The sequence below is a fragment of the Strongylocentrotus purpuratus genome, unplaced genomic scaffold (assembly GCF_000002235.5).
Source record: "Strongylocentrotus purpuratus isolate Spur 01 unplaced genomic scaffold, Spur_5.0 spur5_scaffold_8, whole genome shotgun sequence".
Lineage (NCBI taxonomy): Eukaryota > Metazoa > Echinodermata > Echinoidea > Camarodonta > Strongylocentrotidae > Strongylocentrotus > Strongylocentrotus purpuratus.
Window position 1 is genome coordinate 19126411 of NW_022145614.1, and position 24631 is coordinate 19151041.

The 24631-nt window shown below is 36.6% G+C and overlaps 3 protein-coding genes across 5 annotated transcripts in view; 1 reads left to right on the plus strand and 2 right to left on the minus strand.

Annotated features, from left to right (window-relative positions):
- Nucleotides 1–2867: 2867 nt before the first annotated feature.
- On the plus strand, nt 2868–12657 carry LOC579077 (anamorsin homolog). Of its 2 annotated transcripts, none has more exons than XM_779211.5 (10): nt 2868–2990; nt 4488–4652; nt 5638–5787; nt 6690–6766; nt 7225–7384; nt 8092–8165; nt 9067–9136; nt 9716–9761; nt 10434–10509; nt 10977–12657. In XM_779211.5, exons 1-10 carry the CDS (start codon nt 2933–2935, stop codon nt 11088–11090), a joined length of 990 nt encoding a protein of 329 aa, XP_784304.2. In that variant the 5' UTR covers nt 2868–2932; the 3' UTR covers nt 11091–12657. The 2 variants fall into 2 exon arrangements, with proteins under 2 accessions (XP_784304.2, XP_011676401.1); XM_011678099.2 differs by having other exon boundaries at nt 2905–2990; nt 4492–4652.
- A 169-nt stretch (nt 12658–12826) lies between these two features.
- LOC579130 (N-acetylgalactosamine-6-sulfatase-like) lies at nt 12827–17387 on the minus strand. Its single transcript, XM_030975608.1, has 7 exons — nt 17208–17387; nt 16367–16631; nt 15664–15767; nt 14538–14780; nt 13974–14095; nt 13314–13431; nt 12827–12977 (listed from the first exon to the last, which is right to left on the minus strand). Exons 1-7 carry the CDS (start codon nt 17280–17282, stop codon nt 12891–12893), a joined length of 1014 nt encoding a protein of 337 aa, XP_030831468.1. The 5' UTR covers nt 17283–17387; the 3' UTR covers nt 12827–12890.
- A 4026-nt stretch (nt 17388–21413) lies between these two features.
- LOC588014 (N-acetylgalactosamine-6-sulfatase) overlaps nt 21414–24631 on the minus strand; it is a 19779-nt gene continuing 16561 nt past the window's right edge. For both annotated transcript variants that reach the window (XM_030975538.1, XM_030975537.1), the window contains exons 9-10: nt 23964–24081; nt 21414–23098 (exon numbers count right to left, since the gene is read on the minus strand). In XM_030975538.1, coding sequence (XP_030831398.1) covers nt 23012–23098; nt 23964–24081 — 205 coding nt within the window. In that variant the 3' untranslated portion in view covers nt 21414–23011. The remainder of the gene's footprint in view (nt 23099–23963; nt 24082–24631) is intronic.

A 24631-nucleotide genomic window follows, 5' to 3' on the forward strand; every position in this document is an offset into this window, starting at 1 on the left:
GTTTTTAGAGTAGGGGAAAAAATTATTCTCCTGAAAAGAGACGATTACAGTTATCATGGAGATAAAAGTAGAGATCTCCATGCAGTTATTATCACTCTAATTTAAAGGTTTTTTTTAATCTCCCTATCTTTCCTTCCCCCCCCCCCCCCCCCCCTCTCTCTCTCTCTCTCTCTCTCTCTCTCTTGTTACATAGGATATTGTTTTCGTTTCTTATCACCTGATACTCAGTGACTTTGTGATAGGTCTATCCACTTTTATCTCCATGGTCTATCTGATTGTATTCACTATGTGTTGTTATCTTTTAGAATAGATCCGAACTTTCGCACACTTACAATTTCGGCTCCTTTTCATCGATTAAATATTGATGGTTATATTTTGGTTAAGGGTTATATTAAGGGTGCAATAAACGGACGCAGATCCCACGAAAACGTAGCCCTCTATCAGTTTCCTCATAGGAGTTCCTTGAGCCTCGGCGACAAAATTTACTCTTTGTTTCGGCAAAATAGATCATTTTCAGAAGCCGGACGGAACTGTCATTATTTTTGTTGTTGTAAGAACTGAGCAACATCAAACGGGCACCACAAAACGCATCTAATTGTCTCCACAAAATAATAAATAAAACGTACTCTCTTTAAAATTAAATGAATTTTCACTCTATTTTCACTTTCTTGGGAGTGACGGTCAGGGATCACTTGTTCAGGAGTGAACATCGATAGATTTAGAAGAAAAGAGTGAATGTTCATTCTATTTTCACTACATTTTCACTCTCCAGAGGAGTGACGTCAGTGATCACTCGATTTTTTTTTTTAGAGAGAGAGAGTACCATGGCCAAACGAAACAAAACTTGTTTTAAATATTTAAAAATCATAAACAAATATAACAATCTATTTAACACTTCTCACTTTCATTCTTCTTTCTTTTCTTTTCCCCCTCAATATTTCATTCATGGTAACATTGCTTACCTGTTATAGTCAGCCATCCTTTTGCGATGCTTCCTTTATGTGCAGCTCAGAAAGAAGAGTTAACTTCTAATTAGTCATTCGCAAGTTTGTGACAGAGTTTATACAGTAGAGGAAGCAGATACACTGGGAGAAGTTTTCATCTCTCTCTCTCTCTCTCTCTCTCTCTCTCCGACTGTCTCTAGCATAGATGTTCATCTTCTGACCAATCAGTGATGGCCTCTTTGTTATGGTAATGAACGTGTTTAGTTTGGAACATGCGCCGCCAAATCATTGTCGTGATGTTTATATTATCATCCGCATCCAGCGAGCAGCCAATAGCCATAATCATAGAGCTATCCCGAGGGGAAAAAGTCTCTATCTCCCAGGTACCTGTCGATCACCCCGACCCCCCCCCCCCTCCTCTGAAAAAAGTCTTGTACGGGCATAATGGTGGTGTTGGTGGTGTTGGGGGTGGTAGGGATAATGGTGAAAGCCGTGCAATGATGATATAATTGACAACAGACTTAACTCCGTTTCGTTGACAATCAGCCATGCATGAAGTCTTTTGTCTACGGCTGATTGTCAACGAAATGGAGTTGAGTCTTTTGTCAACCCTGTTTGTTGCTACGGCAGGCACCCAGTGAAAACGAATTCGTTTGATAAAATTATTGAAATGCAAGCACTACTTTAAACAAACAGAACTTTATTTATCAATTATAAATGTGATTAAGTTATGATAAAATATCGATAATTCTCGGTTTCGTTTTTTCTGGGACTGTATAAGAAAAAGTGTGTCTTTAAGAGACAAGCTATAATTATTATGGTGGTGATGATGATGATGATGATGATGATGATGATGATGAGGAAGTTGATGATGATGATGATAATAGTCACGATCACTTTAATGATAACAATGATAAACTATATAGCCCCGCTGCAAGTTTCCTGCCTTTCTCCTTGTCTGCATCTGTGAATGCATGCATGGGCATATACTCAAAACACCGATTGTCCGGGGGGGGGGGGGGGGGGGGGGGGCTCTATCCAATGATGGAGACACATACGAGTTTCTGTTGTGTATAAAAGCCTCGTTGTAAAAGTAATTTAACATTATAATCTTATGGCCCATATATATGGAGATTCGTCTTGTTTTTATGCTAAAGGAAAACATATATATATATATATTATAATCAAAACAAAATGACAAAGAGAAACGTAATAAATGGATCAATAACGATAGTACATTAACAATTTTAGTTGAAAAAAGGCGAAGGTAATACAATTTTATAACTCTATTATTAGTAGTCATAGTATATAGTGTCAGAAGTATTAGTAGTATAGTAGTCGTATAATTATGATGATTATTATTATTATCAGTATTATCATTATGTTTATTAATATTATTATCATTATTATCATCATCGACCATCATAATCATCATCATTAATCATCACTCATCATTATATTTCTTCTTATTAGTAGTAATGTCGTTATCTTAATTGTCATGATGGTTATCTCTATACCAGTTTTGTTGTATTTTCATCGATATGATATAGTTCTTATAATATATACATGATCAATTGAATATATACATCGCCATCGGGCAATTACGTCATCAAAATCCCGCACAGGCCTTGCTTCCTCTTGGGGGCCGGGGGGGGGGGGGGGGGGGTGACGCCTACAAAAACGAAATTCGATCCCCATTTCCAATTAAAGTCCTTGTACTGCCCTTATACTCATTGTATAGGCCTACTACATATAATTGATGGGAGGGGAAAAAACATTAAAAATATCTCCAACCTCCCTGCTTTAACCCACCGCTGGACATCCGCTTATATAAACAATAACAGAAACTTAGAAAACCTAGACCTAGATATGACTATATTGACCCTATTTTTCGCTTCGTCATCATTGCAGGCTGCCAGCGCTGCGTCATCTCGATGTGATCAACACGATTACGAATACCAGTGCCAGTACGAGTGGTCGTGTTATAAATGAACTCTGAATCTGAAGCACTACTACTACGTAATTTAACAGTCAGACAAGTCCAAGGTAAGTTCTATAATAATTGAAAATGTGTAGGGGATTTCTTTGCTAAGAGACATTTTAAATTAATGTAGTTCATTTCACTTTCTCAAATTTCAAAGACAGATTTTTCTGTGAACAAAAGGACAAATTTGTACAGTTTGGTCCCACATGTATTGTTTTATGTACCGTACGTGGGCAATGAATGATCGCTGGGAAGCAAAGTCGGCGACCGGCGGCGACCCATCCTAAATATTGTTTGTAGGGGTCCAATCTTTTCTTTAATAAATTCGTTTTATTTCTAATATCATAAAGATTAGGTACATTAAGACTCTTCATCAAAATTTGAACTATCCTAGACTAGCAGTAGAACAAGCTAATTTTGATGTGATGAGAAACTGAATGAAGGAGTGATGATGAAGCTTGACTCTGAATGAAATTTTATTAAAACAATGTCACTCGTGGCACTCCTCCTCTTTCTCCTCCTCTTCTTCCTCCTTTTTCTCCTCCTCCTCCTCCTTTTTCTCCTCCTCCTCCTCCTCCTTTTTCTCCTCCTCCTTTTTCTCCTCCTCCTACTCTTAATTCTTCGAGCTTCTCCCCTCTTCTCTTCTTCCCGTTCCTCTTCTTTCTTCTTTTTCTTTTTCTTCACCTCCTATCTTCAACTTGTTTTTTTTCATTTTTTTTTTTTAACATCAGGTAATGGAATATAAACCCTTGTTGTCCAATGCTGTGCAGTGCATTTTGGTGATTTGTCACATTACCATCGACCATCGTACAAACTAGACGGGATAAATTGCAATACAATTATTTTAAATAGGCCTAGACTCTAGACTACTTATTAAATCACTGAAAAAATCATTTTCTGACTGATTATTTTTGCAGTCATGTGTCTTTTATATATTTTTTTTTTACTTGCAATAGGTTTGGTCAATAAAATAATTTTGCCCACAAAATTTTTTTTTGTCCATATCGCACTTCCAAAAATCTTGCCTTATCTAGTGTTTGCGATAGGGATTGAGAATTTGGACCTTGATTTATCATAGGTGTGTGTATGGTGACGCAAAAAAATTACAAATTATCTCTTTTCTTCCCCTGAAATTTAAGTGTCATAATTTGTAACTAAACTTACTAAAGTGCCAATTTTTAGTGTATTTTAATGACTTTTGTACATTTGTGTTGGAAACTTCTGAGAATCAATTTAGAGGAGGATAGATTTTTTAAACACAAAGTATTGTAATGCTGCTTTGAGTGCTTCATCAACATCATTATCTGCCATCTTCTTCCACTTCTTCTTCCTTCATTTCTTCTCTTTCTCCTCCTTTTTCTCCTCCTTTTTCTCCTCCTTTTTCTCCTCCTTTTTCTCCTTCTCCTCTTCATTCTTCTATATCTTATCTATTTTGATCCTTTGCCCAATGTATTTGCCTGCTCTTCTAAAAAGAACTCCAAACTCCAAAGTTACGAGTATTCCTAAATTCAATTAACTTAATTAAACTTATTTTTTTTCTCTCACTTATCACCCTGAAGCCAGTTCCAAGATGGAGGACAAAGTTTCAACGGGGCAAAGAGTGTTGGTCGTATGGAGTCAAGGACAGTCCCCGGAACAAATCAAAGAAGTAGTCGAGAGACTGAGCAGTAAGGTCAGTCAGAGTGGGCGCGTCCAGGTGGAGAATGACGAGAGAATAACCATGTGTAAGTATTCATTTTCGCGTACATGAAGACGTCTTTATGGGAATCCTTTGGTTATCTTTTATATGGCCATTTAAAGATAAAGGGTGGTATTCTCGAAAGTGGACTAAATTTAGTCCATGGTTTAACCCTCCTACTAAGTATGGAATGCCAAGTGTCCATATGAATATGTTGTTTAATAATTTAATATGTTGTTTAATAATTTAATATGTTTTCATTAAAGAAATATTTTGCAATGAAATAGTTAATTACAACAATATAACTATGAAATAATCATGTTGTCATGGTAATTTAGTTACATATCAAATTATTCAAAAATATATTCATACCGACAATTGGCATTCCATATTTAGTCAGAGGATCAAACCATGGAATAAATTTAATCCGCTTTCCAGAATACCACCCAAAGGTCATGTGATTACATCGTGAAGGAAACTGTTTGAAACCGTCTCCAGGGAAAAAGGTTGATTGTGTAGTACTTAAATAAGAATTAATGTATGCTGTTAGGTTTTGGAGTGACCAAAATGACAAGGATTTAGGTCTTGCTGAAAAATCTTATGCATTGCACACAGAAGTGAGCTTTACTTCCACTTTACACAATACACACTCACACATCACACTCACGAACTCATACACAAAGATTGTTTATATTTTCATTTTAAATTTCACCTTAAGATTTTTCTTTTGAGACTGCCTTCCTAGTCAAGCATCGCTTATGATTGCAGTCATCTGCACTTTTCCACAGATTGTTCGGATAATACTTTAAATTATGATAATATGTTATACAAATATTAAGTTCGTTATTATATGTATATATGTAAAAAAAAAACATTGTGACTTGAAGTTATTATTGTTTGTATATTTGTATTATACCTTACATTTATATGTTCTTTGTTATTCATTTATTTAAATATATTTGGAAAAATGCAGAAATAAAATAGAGTCAATATCTGTACGAGCCATGATTATTTTCTTCTCGGACCCTTAGCCTCACATGCAGCGTCGTCCTTTGACGTGGCACTGGTAGGAGCAATCAAGCCCTCATCGCAGACTAACTCCTTCGAGACTCTCGCAGAGATAGCCAGAATCCTCAAGCCCAAGGGACAGTTGCTCTTACGTGAACCTGTCACAGAGTCAGGTATACACCCCCCACCCCCCTTTTTTCAAAAGTCATTTTCTAATAGATTTGAAGGGTCGGTGTACAACCATTAGTAGGCCCAACAATGAACAGTTCAAAATCAAAAGCTCAAGAATGTGACTTAACTGTAGTTTAAGTAGTAGGAGTAATAGGTGTAGTTTTCGTCGTAGTAGTAGTAGAAGTAGAAGTAGAAATTGAGGTGTTATGGTGGTGGTGGTCATGGTTGTGGTGATAATCTGATACTATTACAGAGATGCCAAACCAGTATGATTAAATCGTATTAAGTGCGATAATAAGAGTGAAATACAATAATACGATATCACCTCTCAAAATCTTTTTTTTTTTTTTTTAATCTTTAAAAAAAGCTTTTTAAAATAATATTTAAAAAGTACAAGTAAACCCTCGCAACCCCAGCAAAAACTTGCTTTACAATTTTCTCCTTAAATTCTAATGAAGAGCAAACATTTTACTTGACCGTTCTTTTCCTGGCCTAATTTTTCTCTCCAAAATCTGATTTTTTAGGATACTCAATCTGTGTTTTTTTGTGTCAAGAGGTTGGTATCCCTGCTATTAGCATTCATCATCATTAATGTTCAAGAAAGGATGAGATAATTTTAAAGTATCAAATATCAACATGGCATAGGATATAAACCTTAAAATATGACTATAATTATGTACATGGAAAAATGACTAAATTGTGGCATACTTCTCTAGTGATCACTGAGACCCCAATATAGCATCATTCTCTACTTTTGTCTTTCTTTTTCATTTTAGTATAAAAGATAAATAAAGGTATAGACCAAAAATATCTAGACCATTGTACATTATACAAGACATATATTCCTCAGTTTCATAAGAATACATTATAAACATATCTATGTATTTTTCTTGTTTTGTAATAGAGAATGGAAATGGAATCAGAACAGCAGCCAAGCTTGGATCAGCATTAAAGCTCAGTGGATTTATAAACGTTAATCAGGTAGTTAATATTTGAAAATTATTAATGTTTGAAATTGTATGTATGTTAAATGATCTACTGATGTATTTTTTCCATCATTCATTCTTTATACAAGGCTGTAGTTTTACCTGTCTTGTAATAGTTTCAAGAATAATAGCTTTGCCTAATAGTTGCAAGTAAAACAAAAAACTATGCCACCTGAAAATTGAGCATTAGTTGACTTGTAAAATATTTGTTGTTTTTATTAATTTAATAATTGATTATTTTTATCATCTCTTTATTATCTCTTTATCCATGGTTCCACACTAACTTTATGGGAGGGGGTCTGGATTTAGATTTCTAAAGTCTGTATGCACATGCCTTATGAAAAGAATTTAAATCTTTGAGGTTTGTATCTAATGAAAAGGGGCTTTATATATGTCAAGTTATTATTAATATATTATATAATATTATTTTAATCTTGTTATTTCAATGAACAGAATGCAGTGGAGGACGCAGAGCTGGCTTCGATAGCCCAGAGTAGAAATATGACCGAGGTCGATGGTTTGAGGATGGTTGAAGTATCCTGCAGTAAACCAGACTTTGAGGTGGGCTCAACTGCTGCATTACCTCTCTCGTTTGCCCCCAAAGCAAAACCCGGTAAGAATGAGATGTTACTATGATGACCTCTCACCTTTGACCTCTCTCCTTTGACCTTTATTCATATCAAACTTTGTCTTGAATCACTATGCAACTAAATGCATGATCTAACACTTGGGGTTTGAATCCTTCTAGTTCCTCATGGCAGAGTTTCACGAAACCGTTATGATGAGGTCACTTCATATTCAATTCAATTTGATTCAATTTGCAGATTTTCAACAACAAAATTCCACAGAATATGCCCCATTTTAGCCTAAAAGCAAGTACAAAATGGCTTTTAAGTATAAGCCTAACTTTAGCTCAAATTCACACAAATTATCCATTTTCACAGAATTTGCCCTATGCTTTTCAAGTCACAGGTAAATAAAGACAGGAGTTCATGTGACATCGCCTTTGATAGCATCGTTAAGTTTCTTGTCATGATATCTTGAATAATTTTTTCACGTTTACACTTGTAGTTCATTCAGTATGATAAAGCAAGTTTTCGAGGCATTCTACTTTCGTCAGTCAAAGGGGCTCAAAAGCCACATGAGATTTGTCAATTCAAATGGGATTTTCACCAGTTACTAGGGGGGAGGGGGGGGGGGTAGGATGCTTTGTGGCATCTGGTATCCTGGTAATAAGGGACATGTACCATAACTTTGTATCGTACACTAGTTAGCAGTTATCTATGTCATTAAGGATTATGATTTTTGTATTTCTTCCAGAGCCAGCAAAGAAGAGCAATGATGTAGCAAAGGTCTGGACCCTGTCGGCTTTCGATATGGCCGATGATGATGTGGTAGGTAGACATTGAATTTGAAGCAAAATAAACATTGTATATAGATGCATTGAGGTATTAAATTAACTTGAAGCATATCAATTGCTTCACATTTGTTACTTGATCAGGTATATGCACATCATTTGTTGTGTTGTGCTAATCTACAAACACAACTAGACCTAAAATAGCTAGGGATTAAACTCAAACCCACTTAAAAATCTATTTCAAACTATAATCAAATTGTCTAGAATGGGTAAAGTATTATCTGAGTAAATGTGTTGTCTCATTTTCTTTTTTTTTTACCTCAAAACATTGTTTGATTGAATGAAAGCAGTTTTGTAAAGATTTCTGTAAGACAAGTTTGTTTAGGCGAGGCGTTAAAAATAAATATACCAGCCAGTGGCAGCTAACTGCACTTGTGCGTCCTGGCTGCATTTTTTAAATTAGCTCAGCCGGCTACCGCTGGCGGTAGGAAATGGCATTCAAAAGCATGCGCCGGCTGCCGCCTTTCGAATGGAAACCGAGCCTCAGATCCCAGCTTGGCGCAAGCCGGCTGGGCTAATAAGTGAAAAATAATTGCCCCAGCCAGGCTTCGGCCGTAATTGCAGCCTCGATGCGCCAATACGTGAGGCGGCAGTCTGCTGGTATCGATATTTTTGACGCCACGCCTTAAAGAAAATCATCAACAAATGCAGAACTATCTTCTATCATTCATTGAAATTTTAAAGTTGGTTTTAAGAGGATTTGAAAAAAAAACTATTTTTGCTTTTTAAAAGTTTTTGTAACCACATTTTTGGAGTACACATGTACGTCTACTTATCATCATCAGTATTTTAGAGTATACATATAGGTCCAGTTTATATATATGTCCTCTTATTCTCAATTCTTGTATTATTATTTGTTACTGTTTGTATCCTAATAGGACATCATTGATTCTGATGCCCTTCTGGAGGAAGAGGACTTGATGAAACCAGACCCAGAATCTTTAAAAGGTATTATTCCAAACATGAAGTCTTTTGTAAAACTAAAAAGTGAAAATATGTACCGTAGTCTTTTAAAGCTTATCTGTACTGGTTTATAGGAGGGATTAGACCGCCCTGCAAGGTTACTGGACAGGTGGTTATCTCATCAACTCAGCTCTCAATTAACATAAGAAAAAGAGGATCATGGGAAACCAATGGTCACCAATTAGGCATTTTTTCTATATAGAGGGAGCAAGTAGCTACCAGGACAGTGTGGCTTTAAACTATATTTCATAAATCAATAAGTTCTGCAGCTACAAGATTTGTTTTCGTTTTCATTTAGAATGAGTTGGTTGAGATGACAAGAATGATTTTGAACAAAGCTAAGTAAGTGTAATGGCTGATTTTGAGATTCATAAGAGGGAGGGGCTCAGTCTTTAAACTCCTTTCTCACATCATCTCTCTCTTTTTTTATTACTCCAATTCCAGACTTCATGAAGAGAAGTTGGATGTCGCTGTTTGCAGTAGAATAATATATATGGATTGAAAGTGAACTGCTTAGATTGTGACGTGCCATTATCATATTGTGCTTCTTTTCTTTCTGTACAGCCACGTGTGGTCCAAATTCTGGCAAGAGGAAAGCTTGCAAAAACTGGTATGTATACTTAATTTATATATCATTTTATATTTCCTATAATACATGTATTTCCATTTATACTTGATGTAATTTTTCTTCAAATTACTGTAGATACTTTGTTAGTTTACCACACATTCTCTCCTAGCTTATGGTTTTGGAAAGTTTAACATCTAGATTTTAAAGGGCAGGGTTCTCTAAGATGCATTTTTTTTACTAGCAGGGAAGTACAACAACATCAGCATCAACAACAATAGCAATAACAGAAACAACAAGAACAACAACAAAAGAAATTTATTTAGTTTACTCTTGGTATCATAAGATAAAGTCCAAGATATTTTGTCATCTGAAATGCCATAATGTATGGTTTTATGAACATAAGACGACACCTAATGAATAATTTTACTTGATATTTTTTTATCTGATCCAAGCTCCACTCAAAGGGCTTGCAAATTAATACAATCATTAGATAGACCCGGGGCCAGTTTCTAGAAACCGTTGTATGTCTAAGTTTGTGGACATCCCATAGAAACGCATGTTAATTCTATAACAAACGTTTGAATGGGATGTCCAAGAAGTAAGACAATTTGGAACAGCCCCCAGAATCTTAGATGTGGTCAGTCACGTATGGGACAAATAGCACAGTCTTGCCTTTTTATAAACCAGAGTTTTATTGCTTTGTTTGCTTCACAGTTCATGTGGTTTTGCTGAGGAGTTAGAGCAAGGCAAACCTGCCAAGGCAAAGTCTGTTACATCATCATGTGGCAGTGTAAGTATTCCTCTGATATTGTTATCAAGAATTTCATATTTTGTCTTTAGCTGTTTGTCATTCTTACTCCTATTCGTGTTTACTAACCATGTGTAAGGACGCGGGGATTCAAGAACGGATTTAAAGGCCTCTTAATTTGAAATATTGTTTAAAAACAATGTTATTAAAACTGAGACTAGCATTTTCTTTCTGTGTCAAAGGGATATTGAGAACAAGTTCAAATGCTATAGGAGACCATTCTTACTTTGGTATTGATACAGTATTAAGAAGCAGCGACCACATCAATTAATTTTTTCAAGGAATTATAAATGCTCTGCTCTTATAACTTGAAGTAGGAAGTAGATTCAGTCAGTAGATTTTATGTTTTTCACCGGAATGCCCCCTTCTTCCTTTTCTGCACCATTTCAGCATGACCAGTGTTTACCCAACCATGCATGTTAATACTTGTTCTTTTGCTTTACATGCAGTGCTACTTGGGAGATGCGTTCAGGTGTTCAACGTGTCCCTACCTCGGTATGCCGGCCTTCAAATCTGGAGAGAAAATTGCGTTGTCGAGTAGGCAACTCAACGCCGATGCCTGATATCATTACCTTCTTTCTACACCAGCCTCCAACACCAGTGCATTACGTGAAAGAACAGTCTGTACCATGGTAGGCCGGCCTTCAAAACCTGGCGAGAAAATTTGGTTGTCGAGTGGCAACTAAATCCAGACGCCTGACCATTACATCTACATAGCATTATCACCGCCCCATGTGTATTATTCAACATGTACCTACACTGTATATTGATCTGCCAGTCTTCAGATCTAGATGGATCTTGTCCTCAAACAGGCAGATGCATGATCTCTTGTCTTCAATCGCATCCTCAAAGACCATGGATGTTGACCAACATGTCCTTACCCGAGGCTCGACACCACCATGTGCCCGGGACAAGTTGGTGCCCAAAGTCTAGGTATGGATCCCCAAAATTTCAACATGTCTACACAGGACTCAATGCATATAGAACCCAAAATTTCAATCTGGACCCCAACAAAAAAAGTCCCAAGCATTGCCCTACCTCTGCAAAGTAACCTTCGTCTGATCCTTCATCTTGTATACCAGACTCTATCACCAGTTTAATATACTCGACATGTTCTAATTGAAACTAGGCATTCAAGTCTTTAGACCATTAGAGAAAATCTTGTCAATGAGCAGACTTGATCAGATGCCTTACAATCGCCGACACTGGTCAAGTACGTTTGACATGTCCATATCCCATTATTCAGAGAAAGGGATTTCGGTATTACTCGCACATCTTTGTTATCCACATTTTATTTTTAAAAAACTATTATACATGTTTACTGATAATTTAGATATTTAATGATAATTTAGGTATGTTATGATAATGTAAATACATAATGATAAAGGTAATAAGGTCAGCATTTGAGCAGAGAGAATATATATATATTCATGTCATTTTATAATTCATTTGCAGAAGGATATATTACTGAAAGGTTAGAGAGCATAGGATAATGCCTTTCCTGAAAATTTCCTTCACAGGTACTAAGGTCATTACCATTGAAAAATAAGTTATGTGTGCATCGCATGCTTGATTCATTAGTTTTGAATTTATTTTGAGGAAAATATTTTTCTGTGTTTACGAGAATTGTACAGTACTGAACATTTTGTTTGTACATTTAGTTCAACAGTGGCAAATGATGTTTTTTTTCTTTGTCTTCTTTTGCCGGTCAGTATTTTAAATGCAATTAATTTGTTCAGTAACAACAATTTTTATTCTCAGTATTTGCTTGGACTCATATTTCAGGACTCCTGTGGTTTTACAGAAAAAACAAATATCAGACTAAATTTTGATTTCTCTTTCCTATTATATAAAGAGTGGAAGAAAAGGAAGCTCTGTGTAATATTTTCATTTTCATTTTTTTGTCCATTCGAAAGATGAATGAAAAATGAGTACTAACTTTAAAGCAAATTTCCTTAGGTTGTTATAATCAGCAAATATTATGTTATACACTAGTTCTCACATCTGCATCATGCCCTTTTATAAAAGAATGATCATTCTGGTTGTAATTTGATTTTAAATGTGTTTTGAAGGTATATATCTGCAAGATTATTATTAAATTATGTTAAGAATGATAATGATTCAAATCAATGAGTTTGTTCATTTGAGTTTTTCTTTATTGAAATATATCCAAAATATATATTTGTATTTCAACCATCACTCATATTTATAGTGGCAATTGATGTGTGAGTGAGTACTGTAACTCGGGATGTAGTGATATTATTTCTGAGCAGGGTATTACAAATTTTGAACGTCTATAAGAGAAGAATGTCAACCAGCATGGCTGAACTCTGGAGTATGTGTGAGGTTTGATAAGCTCATATTCAGAAAGGCCATATACACTTGTAGGGGTACGATGGAGGGGCTTCCTGACACATGTTGAGTTTTTCGCATCCAGGCGGTGACCAGTTCTGAGGAAAGATTAAAAAAGTACAGGAGAAAGTTGGTCAGGAATGTACAAGGCAAGGATCTCTATCTCCCCCTCCTTCCTTCTTATTCTCTCTCTCTCTCTCTCTCTCTCTCTCCCTCTCCTTGTCTTTTTATTGATGTGTTAACTGGTGCTGTTATAGGTAGTCATGTTTTCACATTAATTACCACTATCTTGTATTCATGGCAAAGTAAATTTCCAACTGCAGTACACTATGATATATGCCTTCCTATTTTGTGTTGCTACTCTTAGACAACATCTGTTGTACCAGGTAGTCTTTTTTAATTGTCATCGCTATCATAACCTTTTTTTAGCTTACCTTTATTGCATCATCACACATGTTAAGTTGTGGTGTACCAGGGATAAGATAGGTCTTGTGATCTGCTACGACCTGTCCAATTTTAGGCATCACTGCTTTGTACTCTGCCGTTGTGTTCCTGAAGAAAGGAATCAAATTACAATTGAAATCAAAATTGTAAATTGAATATGGAATATTGAAAATTGAAAATCTAAATTGGAAATCTAAATTGGAAATTGGGTAAATGCCTTAAATAAACATCATGAACTGTAGTATCCATGTCCATGATACAGGATTATGTCTGAAGAACATGCTGGTGTAACTTTACTGAGAATGAGATTATTATAGAAAGCTGTTCTTGCCCTCATGTAAAGAACATAGCACAAAATTCCCTTACAGATTTGATTTCAAGTGTGATATAGGAGACATAATTGCTCATCATATCTTTTTCAAAAACTGATCAAGTTTATGACAAATTTCTCTTGGTAAATTTCTCTTGGTAAATTCCTAATTCTTAGTAAATTTGAAACCTATACTTATGCGCCTTTTTATTTTCATATTGCCGAATTGCACCTCTCCCAATTCCATATGCTATAGCAAACACAAAATGGCCTTCCTAAATATAATAAGAACAACTATTATGCTGACGGCATCTGATAATGCACAGAGAATATTTCTTACTTGATGGGGTACTTCTCACCAGGGTCACGTCCAAGATGGAAGAGAAGCGGAGAGAGGGTGTGGTTAACCTGGTCATGGGTCATGACCCCTGTGACATCCTGCCCAGGGCACACATCCGATCCCTAGAAGGTTAAATGTATTTTTGTTTAAGGATGGTAAATCACCTCCACCCCCCCCCCCCCCCCCACCCACCCCCCACCACCAGTCTCCTTTCTACTAGCTTCTCAAGAGAGAAACATGTGTTCTTAGTTTCATTGATGGAATTTGTGAACTATGAGCTTGAGGTATTTTTTTCTTGTCAAGTACCTGTAAAATTATTGGAGTGGAGAGAATATCTGTATTGTTGATAAACTACGGTATGCTTACAAAAGACAACAGTCCTCAATTTTATAAAAGTTCTTTACCATAAATGATTAACACACAGTACTCCAACATGTCTGAGTCTTCTTTTTTCAGACTAATTAGTGATAACCAAGGTTTTTAGCTTATCCAACCGTCCAAGTTGTTAGAACTACTGCTGCTATTGAAATTAAGACAACATCAAGTTCCTTTGATCATACTTACAAGCAAAACTTGTGAAAGAGGGTCTGTCCATGTCCAGTAGTGAGCCTTGTACTCGCCTAGCCTCACAGCCATCATCTGGTTGCCACGGTAATAGAACATGGTCCTATTCACATCCTCTTCTCCGTTGAGCAGGGCTGGTAGTAAGCTCTGACCATCTATGAAGCGGTCACTAGGGGGTCGGATGTGTGCCAGGTTAAGGGCTGTCGTGAACAGGTCCATGATATTGCCAATTTGATGGGTTACCTTTTTGATATAATAAAAATAATAATAATCTTTCAAAGTCCACTCCAAATTATATTAAACCGAAAATGGAAATTCCTTTTGCCCAATTGATCGTGAGCCCGGCATCCACTGAGCAGCGCCAGGTCAATGTTGCTCTATCCCTTTATTGTTGACCGCCAAACAAGGTAGCAGCAACTCCCGTCTTTTAACGTCTTTTGGTATGACGCGGTCGGGGTTCGAACCCACGACCTCCTGGTTGTGAGGCGGACGCTCTACTGACTGAGCCAACACATGATTAAGAAGCATCGAATAGTATTGGACAATTACAGAAAACTCTCATCTTGCAACACAAGAAGAAGTGGCCCCAAAGTCAGCCTCTGCTAGTAGCTCTTTCTGAATTTGCCCAAAGTTAAATTCCAAAAACTTATCAAGTTGAATACATGAATATCCAATGTTGGATTATTTAAGTAATATATGGGGTATTGTTATGTCCACTGTAATTGTGAAAAAACATACATTTGTTTGTTGTAGTTTGTGTTCTAATTGAATTCTTAGATTCTTCATAAATTCTTTTCTTTCAAATTATACGAAAAAAGTTTGATCCTTGAAGGTCCAAAATATCCCCCAAAAAAAAGAAAAGAAAGAAGTGCATTGTAGTATATATCAAAACAAGAATATCATAGTGTAGACAGAGAAGTATTCTGTTTTCTCATATATAAAAAAAGAACGTTCTCTCAGGAGTGGTTCTAGATGAATTCTTGTGGGGTGGGAGGCTATCGGGGGGAGGGGGTGCCTGCAGGGTTTTGCATTCATTTTCTGCATGTTCCTTGGCAATTTTTTTTTTTTGGGGGGGGGGGAGGATTGAGCTCCCCTACCCCCACCCCCTTGAATCGCTACTGCTTACTCTTCCAGGTTTGATGTGTGTTGGCCACCAGGCTATAGTTGGTACTCTCATTCCTCCTTCATAGGTTGTCCTCTTTCCACATAAATAAGGCCCATTTGTCCCACCTGGTGAAGTTGAATGAATACAACAAAAGAGAACGAAATATACTTCCTGTGAAACCTCGGATCTATATACTCTTAACCGTTTTGATAATTTATTCATCTATTTATTTATTTATTATAAACTACAGAAGCCTTGAGACTAGGCAATGGTTGAAGTGGAAGGGGCCACGTGCCTATTTAAATTGACAAAAGACAAACAAATATGAAGGTTATGGAAAAAACATTCTCCTATCCCCCCCCCCCCCCCCCCCACTGAGCGAGTCTGGGAAAGTTTTTATACTTTTTCAAATTCAAATTACCAGGAGGAAGAAAGCAGGGCCACCCTATTAATACCCCCCCCCCCCCCGGAAACGTGTTCACACTAGGAGAGTTTATGTTAAAAGTCTGGGTTACTGAACTGCATCTCTCTCTCTCTCTCTCTCTCTCTCTCTCGCTATTTCTCTCTCTCTCTCTTTCTCTCTCTCTCTCTTTCTCTCTCTCTCTCTCTCTCTCTCGCTATTTCTCTCTCTCTCTCTTTCTCTCTCTCTCTCTTTCTCTCTCACTCGCACACACACTCTGTCTCTCTCTTTCATCTTAACAATACTAAACTATGATGTATTCACCATTTTCTTTGGCATACGTTGCTGCTCCATTGTCAGACGTAAAGACAACAAAAGTATTAGTATCGATTTGAAGCTCCTTGAGTTTGCCCAAGATTTGCCCGACGCCCTCGTCCAACTCTATCACGGCATCTCCATACAGTCCTCTCTGGCTACGCCCCAAAAAGGGCTTGGAGGCGTAGACGGGTTCATGGGTCGCATCGGGGGTCCAGTATAGAAAGAATGGTTGCTTGGCTTCAGCTGACTTCTCTATGAAATTCAATCCTTCCTGTAAACGATGAATCAAATGTTTCTTTAAAATATAGATGTGATCCTTTTTAAAGTAGATGTTTAAAAAAAATTGCTTTTAGATAAGACTAGAGTCTTTCTTGAAACTCAAGCATAATATAATTTTTATTCCCATGTTTTTCATTCTGTATAAATGTTAAACTCTTACTGCAATTTTTTACGAATAGAGGTATGTATTGAAAGTAATTTCTATATGCCTAAACAAAACATTAGTAGCTGCGTCTTTTGTAGAAGGAAGCATAAAAGCATGAAATGCACGCTTAGAATCAACTTTTGACCTTAAAGATGTCGAAATGATAGCTTCTTTAAGGAAGCAATACTGTGTTTTGGGGGACAATAAGGTTAAACACTGAACTTTTATTTCGTTCAATTCAATTCAAATCTTTGGAACCCCTAAAAGACGGAACTCTCCTTGTGATCGGGGGCCTGTAAACAAATAAGAACACGATATGGAACATAAATAAGAAAAGTAAAGGACTTGCATTGTGTCGTTGTGTATGCTTTGACAAAAAGTAGAAAAAACATTATTAGCAATGTTATATATGGCCATTTTTACCTTTATGTAGAGTTGAGTAAGATTTGATTCCCCATTCTTTTCGATGATGAACTGCTCAAAGTATCTGCCTATCATCTCAGAATCTCTATAGACTGGTATGTTAGGCAGGCTCTTGATGTGACAGTTGGGTGCTCCGAACCACTCGTCGAACCCGTGTTTGAGGGGTAGGTACTGAGGGAGGTGACCGAGGTGCCTACCAATTTGAGGGATAGGGGGAAGAGGAGGTAGAAGAGGAGGATGCAACGAGAAAGAAAGGAGGAGGAGGATGCATGAGAAGGGGCAGGTGGAGTAAAAGAAGAGGAGGAGTAAGAGGAGGTTGCATGGAGATGGGAAGGAGAAAAGGGAGGAGGAGGACGATGTGTGTTTGAGAAGGGGCAGATGGAGTAGAAGAAGAAGAGGAGTATAATAGGAGGTGAGAGGGGAAGGGGACAAAGGCAGAGGAATCGAAATTCACGTAAATACCTTAAGAATATAACGCCCTATTACATAAATATTTAAAAAAAAAGAATATGACGCCCTATTGCTCTAAAATCTAAAGAAACGAAGTTGACATCGTTTTATTTAATCCGGAAACTCAATACTTTCGTCATTAAAGAAATAATAGAGAGATATTTAGATACATAGGTGATACTGAGATAGGCAGGAATAATGAGAGTTGGATAGGGAGATGGTGAAAGAAAGAAAGATGAATATATATAATGATAGAAAGAAAAAGAGATATAGACAAAAGATAGGGTAGATGAACTGTAAATGCAATGCAAACAAAATTAATGATGAATGTAGTTAAGTGACATTAAAGGGTTTCAATGCGCATTAAAAAGTATATTTAAAGAATTAAAAGTTAAAACAGGGGGAGGGGTGAGGGCATTTTTGGGTTCGGGCAGCCACTAGCTGTGCATAATATAATATCGTCCATTCACTTACCATTTTCCGACAATCTTGCTCTTATATCCAGACAACTTGAGCAATTTAGGCAAGAGTATTTCACTATCGGGGATGCCTCCCTTTACTATCTGTTGACTCCAAGCATTATGGGCGTGGCCGTTGGTGGTGTAGAAACCGTTGCGGATTGGTAGGCGACCCGTTAACAGCGCGGCTCGAGCTATATATGCAAGGGGTTGTAGAAAGAGGGAGAGAGAGAGAGAGAGAGAGAGAGAGGGGGGGGGGCAGAGAGTGATTGGGCGGAGAGAGAGGGGGAGAAAGACAGAGATGGGGGATATATATTTTGACTCAACAGGGCCGTTTTTTGTTCCGTTTTTTTACATCAGAGAGGGTTGGATGTGACACCCCCCTCCTTCCGACCTGGGCCAACCGACTTCAAAATTTCTGTCAAAACCCTTCCAGAGACAGTTGTACATTTTGTTGGCAGATCCAATATTCTTAGAAGGGGAGACGCAGCAGGTATCAAAAAGTTTTTGACGAAAAAGAAAATCTTCTTATGGTAAGAAGTACATTGAATGTGTTCTACACCTTCTTCTTCATGATTAAGTATTTGGTTTAACTATTTTTTTCTTGTTAGTGTGACTCAATTTTTGTTCCTGAAGTAATTAATTCAAATTGAATTGTTGTGCTTTATATTCTGCAATTTATTGTTTGTCATATATATATATATATATATATATATTGACTACTCGTCATTTATATATTAAGAATATGTTTTAATGTTGTATTGAAGAAATAAAGAAATGTTGCAAAAACCAACAATCCTAATCTTATCATATTTTTAACGGAGCGACATTATGACCAAAAATACAGAGGTGGGGGGGGGGGGGGGTCTCATATGTAGCTTGTGTAGGGACATGCAGTTTGATCTAAAAGTCTTAAACGTTTTTTCCACGTTTATCCTCATGTCGGTATTTTAACAGTAAAGTTTGGCGGGGGTATTCCCCCCCCCCCCCCACAAAAAAAAGATCCACCACGGACATTTTAGAACCAATATCGGCAGGATTATAATGAGTATCACTTGGATTACAAGCAGAGTAAGCTGTAATTAATTGAAATTAGTCAAACAGTTGATATTAGCTCATACAACAACAATATATATTCACAATAATTTAATCAATTATACTAACAAGGGGAGCCCAGGGGGTTAGCGGCATAAAAGTCTGGTAGAAGGATGCCTTCCGCTGCCATCTGATCCAAGTTTGGAGTCTCTTTAGCTGGGTTACCATAGATACCAAGATCTCCCCATCCCATCTGCAAGATATTGTATGACTCTTTGAAACACATCAGCAAATTCAGCGATAGAACAAGAAATCTATGTAATTAATTATATTAATGATATGTATAGAAATGAAATGATGTATGTTTACAAAAATTGATACCCAGGTACATTAACAATAATACATGTTCAAAATGCATAGTAATGACGGTAATATGGTACAAGGGTTGAAGGGTGATAGTATCATGTATTTCTTCTTCTTCTTCTTCTTTTCATTATTTCTTCTTATTTATTCCTACCATTCTTCCTCCTTTTAATTCCTCCTTCTCTTCTTTATATTCATTCTCCTTTTTTCGTATAATTCCCCTTCTTTCTTCATTCTCTTCTTCTTCTAATTATTTGTTCCTTCTCGGTCCTCCTCCTCCTCTTCTTCTTTTTCTTCTTCTTCTTCTTCTTCTTCTTCTTCTTCTTCTTCGTCTTCCTCATTTCTCCTACGTTTTGTTTTTCTTCCGTTTTCCGTTAAAAAAAAAAAAAAATGTATATTATGTCAGACAATTTTGATCAAGTGTATTAGTAACACTTGTATAAGTCTAAATGCCTAATGGATATAATATAGATGAATATTATGAAATATTTATGACTTACATCGTCCATGAGCATGATGATAATATTGGGAAATGTTTCTGATGACCGAGTATCTTTAAGGTGCAAAGTTACGAGGAAAAGAAGGGCCATTCCCACATGTCTGAATCTCATGACGAACTCCATTTTTCTTCAATCTCAGTTTTTTTCTTCAACACAGGCTAATCACTACATTGTCCAATTTCTGATTTAATCTACAGCTCGAAGAATTATAAACGCAACATATGAGATGTATACTCGTCTGTGGATCGATCTGCTATATAGTCTGTAGACATCCAAGGTATTGTATTTGTTTTTGGTCGAGCAGTAGACGGCATACAGCGTACATACCGTCAGCAGAGATAAAAAAAACAACCTGTTGACTGTATTATCTGTGAATAAACATTCAAATAAAGCCAATAAGCTCTAGCTAGCTACTTCAGACACTATGATACAACCATTTATGAAACAGTACAATAATTAAATGACTTCAATAGTTTTATAGCCCAAGCCCCTTTTTTTTATATAATTAAAATTAGTATCAATCAACTCATGGAAATTTAAATTATGGTAGTCACATTATATTTATAGCCCCTACTTTTCCTCATATGCCCTTCCCGCCGCGGTTCGCTCCTTCATCCAAGCCTGCCGTTGACAGTCCGAATGTAAATTGATATTAAAATCTTTGAAACCCAGGCGCGTACGCAGGATTTTTCAAGGGTGGGGGGGGGGGGGGTTAAAATTTGAAAATTATGCCGAAAATTTCGCAACGACTCAGCCAGCCGCTGAATAAGTGGGGGGGGGGGGGGGGGTAAGAGAACAGGAGAACATATATATTTGTTTTGATCCCAAAAATTTCGCAAAGACTTAGCCAGCCGCTGAATAAAGGGGGGGGGGGGAGAGTACATTTTTTTTTTGAGGGGGGGGGGGTCCCCCGCCCCTTCCCCGCCCCGCCCCGCCCCTCCCCCTCTCTCTCTCAATATATACATATCTCTTCTCTTCCCCTTAAATTGCTTTCTTGTTCATAGTAGATTTGCAAATTTAGCTCTACTTTACCACTGTTAATATCTGATTCTTTGTCATTTAGATAATTGGGAGATTGTGTTTATCCCCCACCTCGATCCCCGCCCCTATCTCTCTCTCTAATATATATATATATATATATATATACCTTTATCTCTCTCTCTCTTGGTTAAGTTGCTATCCTGTTCGATTTGCAAAATGAGCTTTTCTTTCCACCGTCTCACTTTTTCCTCGTTTCACATAGAATGAGATTGGGTTTATCCCCACCCACTCCCCTTATCCACCCTCCCCCTCTTTCTCTTTATGACTCTCTCTCTCTCTCTCTCTCTCCCAGTCCCCCCTCTATATCTCTTTCTCTCTCTCTTCCTAATGGTCACTCTAATTTAATAAACAAGTAACTATTCACTTTTTATCCAAATTTATTGCCATTTCAGTTCCTTTGTCCGTACCCAACGAACAGATAAACAGCTGGAATGATATTTGTAACTTATTGCAGGTAAAATACAACCGCCCCCATTCAATTTTCACAGGAACATGACTTTGGAGATCCTGCTGGCTCGTTCTATGCTCTGTCAGTGGGGGTGGGGGGGGGGGGGGGTCCACAAGATTTAAACTTTTTCCAACCCTAGTATACTTATTTTGCATCAAGGGGTGGGGGCTACCGTTTAGCCCCCGTCCCCCCCCCCCCCCTCACCCCCTGAATCAACCAGTGGTCACTACACTTCTATATTCATACCTACTACTTCTAGTGTCAGTTACTATATCACCACCTTAATGTTACATACATAATTACTCTTAAAATAAGTATACTTTGATCACATACTGCCAAAGATAATTGGCTTTCATGTGAAACAGTTCTTCGCCAATTGAATATCTACTCTATAAAATCTGATATCATAATAGCTTTGTTAAATAAATATATTCATGAAATTCTTTCAATTGACATTTTATGAGCCTCTTAAATAACACATATTTTTGGTAGAATATATAATTCTACAAATACTGTATATTCATAACCCTCAAATTTTTCTTAAATGACAGTGATAGTTGATCATTCTTTAAATCTATGAATGTTATATCATAATAATAATTCAATTGTAAATTGCTCAGTAAATGAGATAAAAAATACACACTTGTTCATAATGATTGAAAACAACATTTGAGTATAAATATATGTCACCACGAGCCCATTTTACAATATCAGCATAGATATGGAATCTATCCATTCATAGAGGAACAACAATATGCAGCAATTAATGTACTCTTTGGTATCTCCAAGTATATGATTAGAGTTCAAAAATACTGTTTTTAAAATGGAACATGGGAAATATACAATATAAGTACAGTAACTTACAGACTTTTAGATTATTGTAAGCACATACTTTGTGACTCCTTTTACAGTCGTTATTAGTTAGCAGATGGATATTACATTCAGGATCTTAAAGAAAAGGAGGGAAATATGAATTTTGATGAAATCACAAGACTATCACAGACTGTAACTTCGCTTTTGCTCTGATGTAAATAATAAAATTAGAGAAGACTTGTACATACAATTGTCAATACAATATAGAAGTAGACATTTTGAAAAATATAATTTGTCAATATACATTACACTTCTAAATACCACATTAATATGTTTTTAATGAGAAAGCACACATTAAAAGACAAAAATAAAGGCCAATCATTTTACAGTAATTTGTCTTCAGACAATTGGGTTTCATAAAGATTACCAGAAACCACATGTATAATAAATTCTATTTTAGTGACAACAACACTAATTACAAGAAAACCATTCAAGAGTCACCATGTAAAGTGGTAATCCAGGGCCCCATCTTATTAACAGTTGTGATTTAATTGCAACTAATTTTACAATTTATATCAATCGCAACTATGTACATAACAGATATGAGAGTGCAAACTTGTGATTGATTGGAAGACTTGCGAATCAATCGCAACTCTTTATAAGACGGGAGCCAGGTTTAGATGTCTGGAAAAAAGGCTAATGAGGCCAAGAACATTTTTGTGGTTCGGATGCAGGTCCTTTCAGACATTTGTTGAGCTTCTCACAACCAGGAGGGGACCAATTCTGTATTAAAAAAATTTAAAAAGGAAGGGGGTGGAGAAACAAACAAGAAACTGGTTAATTGTAATTCACACAAGTCAAATCCCACCAGTAGTACAGAGGTAATGTACTGTTAATTAAGTACCGGTAAATAAAGTAAAAAGTCCCTTAATCAAAATGTGAGTCAAACAAATGTCCAAGGCAAGAACAGCATTTACACTTCTATTAGTTCCTGGTCCTGTAGCACAAAGCCTGTTAGTGATCAATAGCAAATTTATAACAACGATTATGATTGGTTAATGGTCAGCCCATTGAACAATATGGGCATGCAACGATGATCTTCATTGGCCATTGTCATTTTGCAAATGATTACAAACATTTGTGTTACGAGACCATGGCTTAGAACTTTGACTATGGCAAATATTGTAACTTCAGAACAGAGAGGATTGAAAGACTAAGATGCATACAAGGATTATTTAGATTATGGTCCATCAAGATTACCTGAGATTTAAAAATTATCAGTAGTCAGATTGAAGCTAAGAGCTTCACCACTCTTATGTTTCAATTATCTTAGTTTGTGCTCTGCTTTGAAATTGAGCCAATGACAAAGAACAAAAAAAATGTAAAATGTTTGTCTGCAAATCAACAATAATTATCAGCACACTTTGAAATATTTCTCTCTAGTATATAGAGTACAACCTGTATATAAAGACCACTCAAGGAAGACAAGAAAAGTGGTCTTTATAGGCAGGTGTGGTCTCTATGTACAGTTTCCTTTATTATATGTTTCAATGAGAAACCATTTTCAAGGGAAACAGAACATGTGGTCTTTAAAGACAGGTGGTCTTTCTATACAGGTGGTGGCTATAACAGGTTTGACTGTACATACCATGACAGCATTATCACACATGTTGAGCTGCGGTGTACCAGGGATAAGATTTGCTTTGTGATCCGCTACGATCTCCATGATCTGAGGCATCTCCGCTTTATACTCTGCTGCTGTGCTCCTAATATGAAAATGTAAGAAAATGACATATCAGAGGAGAATTATCTTGGTGGCTAGAGGAAAATGTAACCCTACTACTACTACTACTACTACTACTACTACTACTACTACTACTACTACTACTACTACTACTACTACTACTACTACTACTACTACTACTACTACTACTACTACTACTACTACTACTACTACTACTACTACTACTACTACTACTACTACTACTACTACTACTACTACTACTACTACTACTACTACTACTACTACTACTACTACTACTACTACTACTACTACTACTACTACTACTACTACTACTACTACTACTACTACTACTACTACTACTACTACTACTACTACTACTACTACTACTACTACTACTACTACTACTACTACTACTACTACTACTACTACTACTACTACTACTACTACTACTACTACTACTACTACTACTACTACTACTACTACTACTACTACTACTACTACTACTACTACTACTACTACTACTACTACTACTACTACTACTACTACTACTACTACTACTACTACTACTACTA

Coding starts and splice junctions, on each gene's coding strand:
- LOC579077 (XM_779211.5), top strand. CDS start 2,933: ATGAACTCTGAATCTGAAGCACTACTACTACGTAATTTAACAGTCAGA. Junction 5,788..6,689: donor TGAACCTGTCACAGAGTCAG/GTATACACCCCC, acceptor GTTTTGTAATAG/AGAATGGAAATGGAATCAGA. Junction 6,767..7,224: donor GATTTATAAACGTTAATCAG/GTAGTTAATATT, acceptor TTCAATGAACAG/AATGCAGTGGAGGACGCAGA.
- LOC579130 (XM_030975608.1), bottom strand. CDS start 17,282: ATGATAGGCAGATACTTTGAGCAGTTCATCATCGAAAAGAATGGGGAA. Junction 16,632..17,207: donor TTACTCAACTCTACATAAAG/GTAAAAATGGCC, acceptor CATCGTTTACAG/GAAGGATTGAATTTCATAGA. Junction 14,096..14,537: donor CTCTTTCACAAGTTTTGCTT/GTAAGTATGATC, acceptor TTAACCTTCTAG/GGATCGGATGTGTGCCCTGG.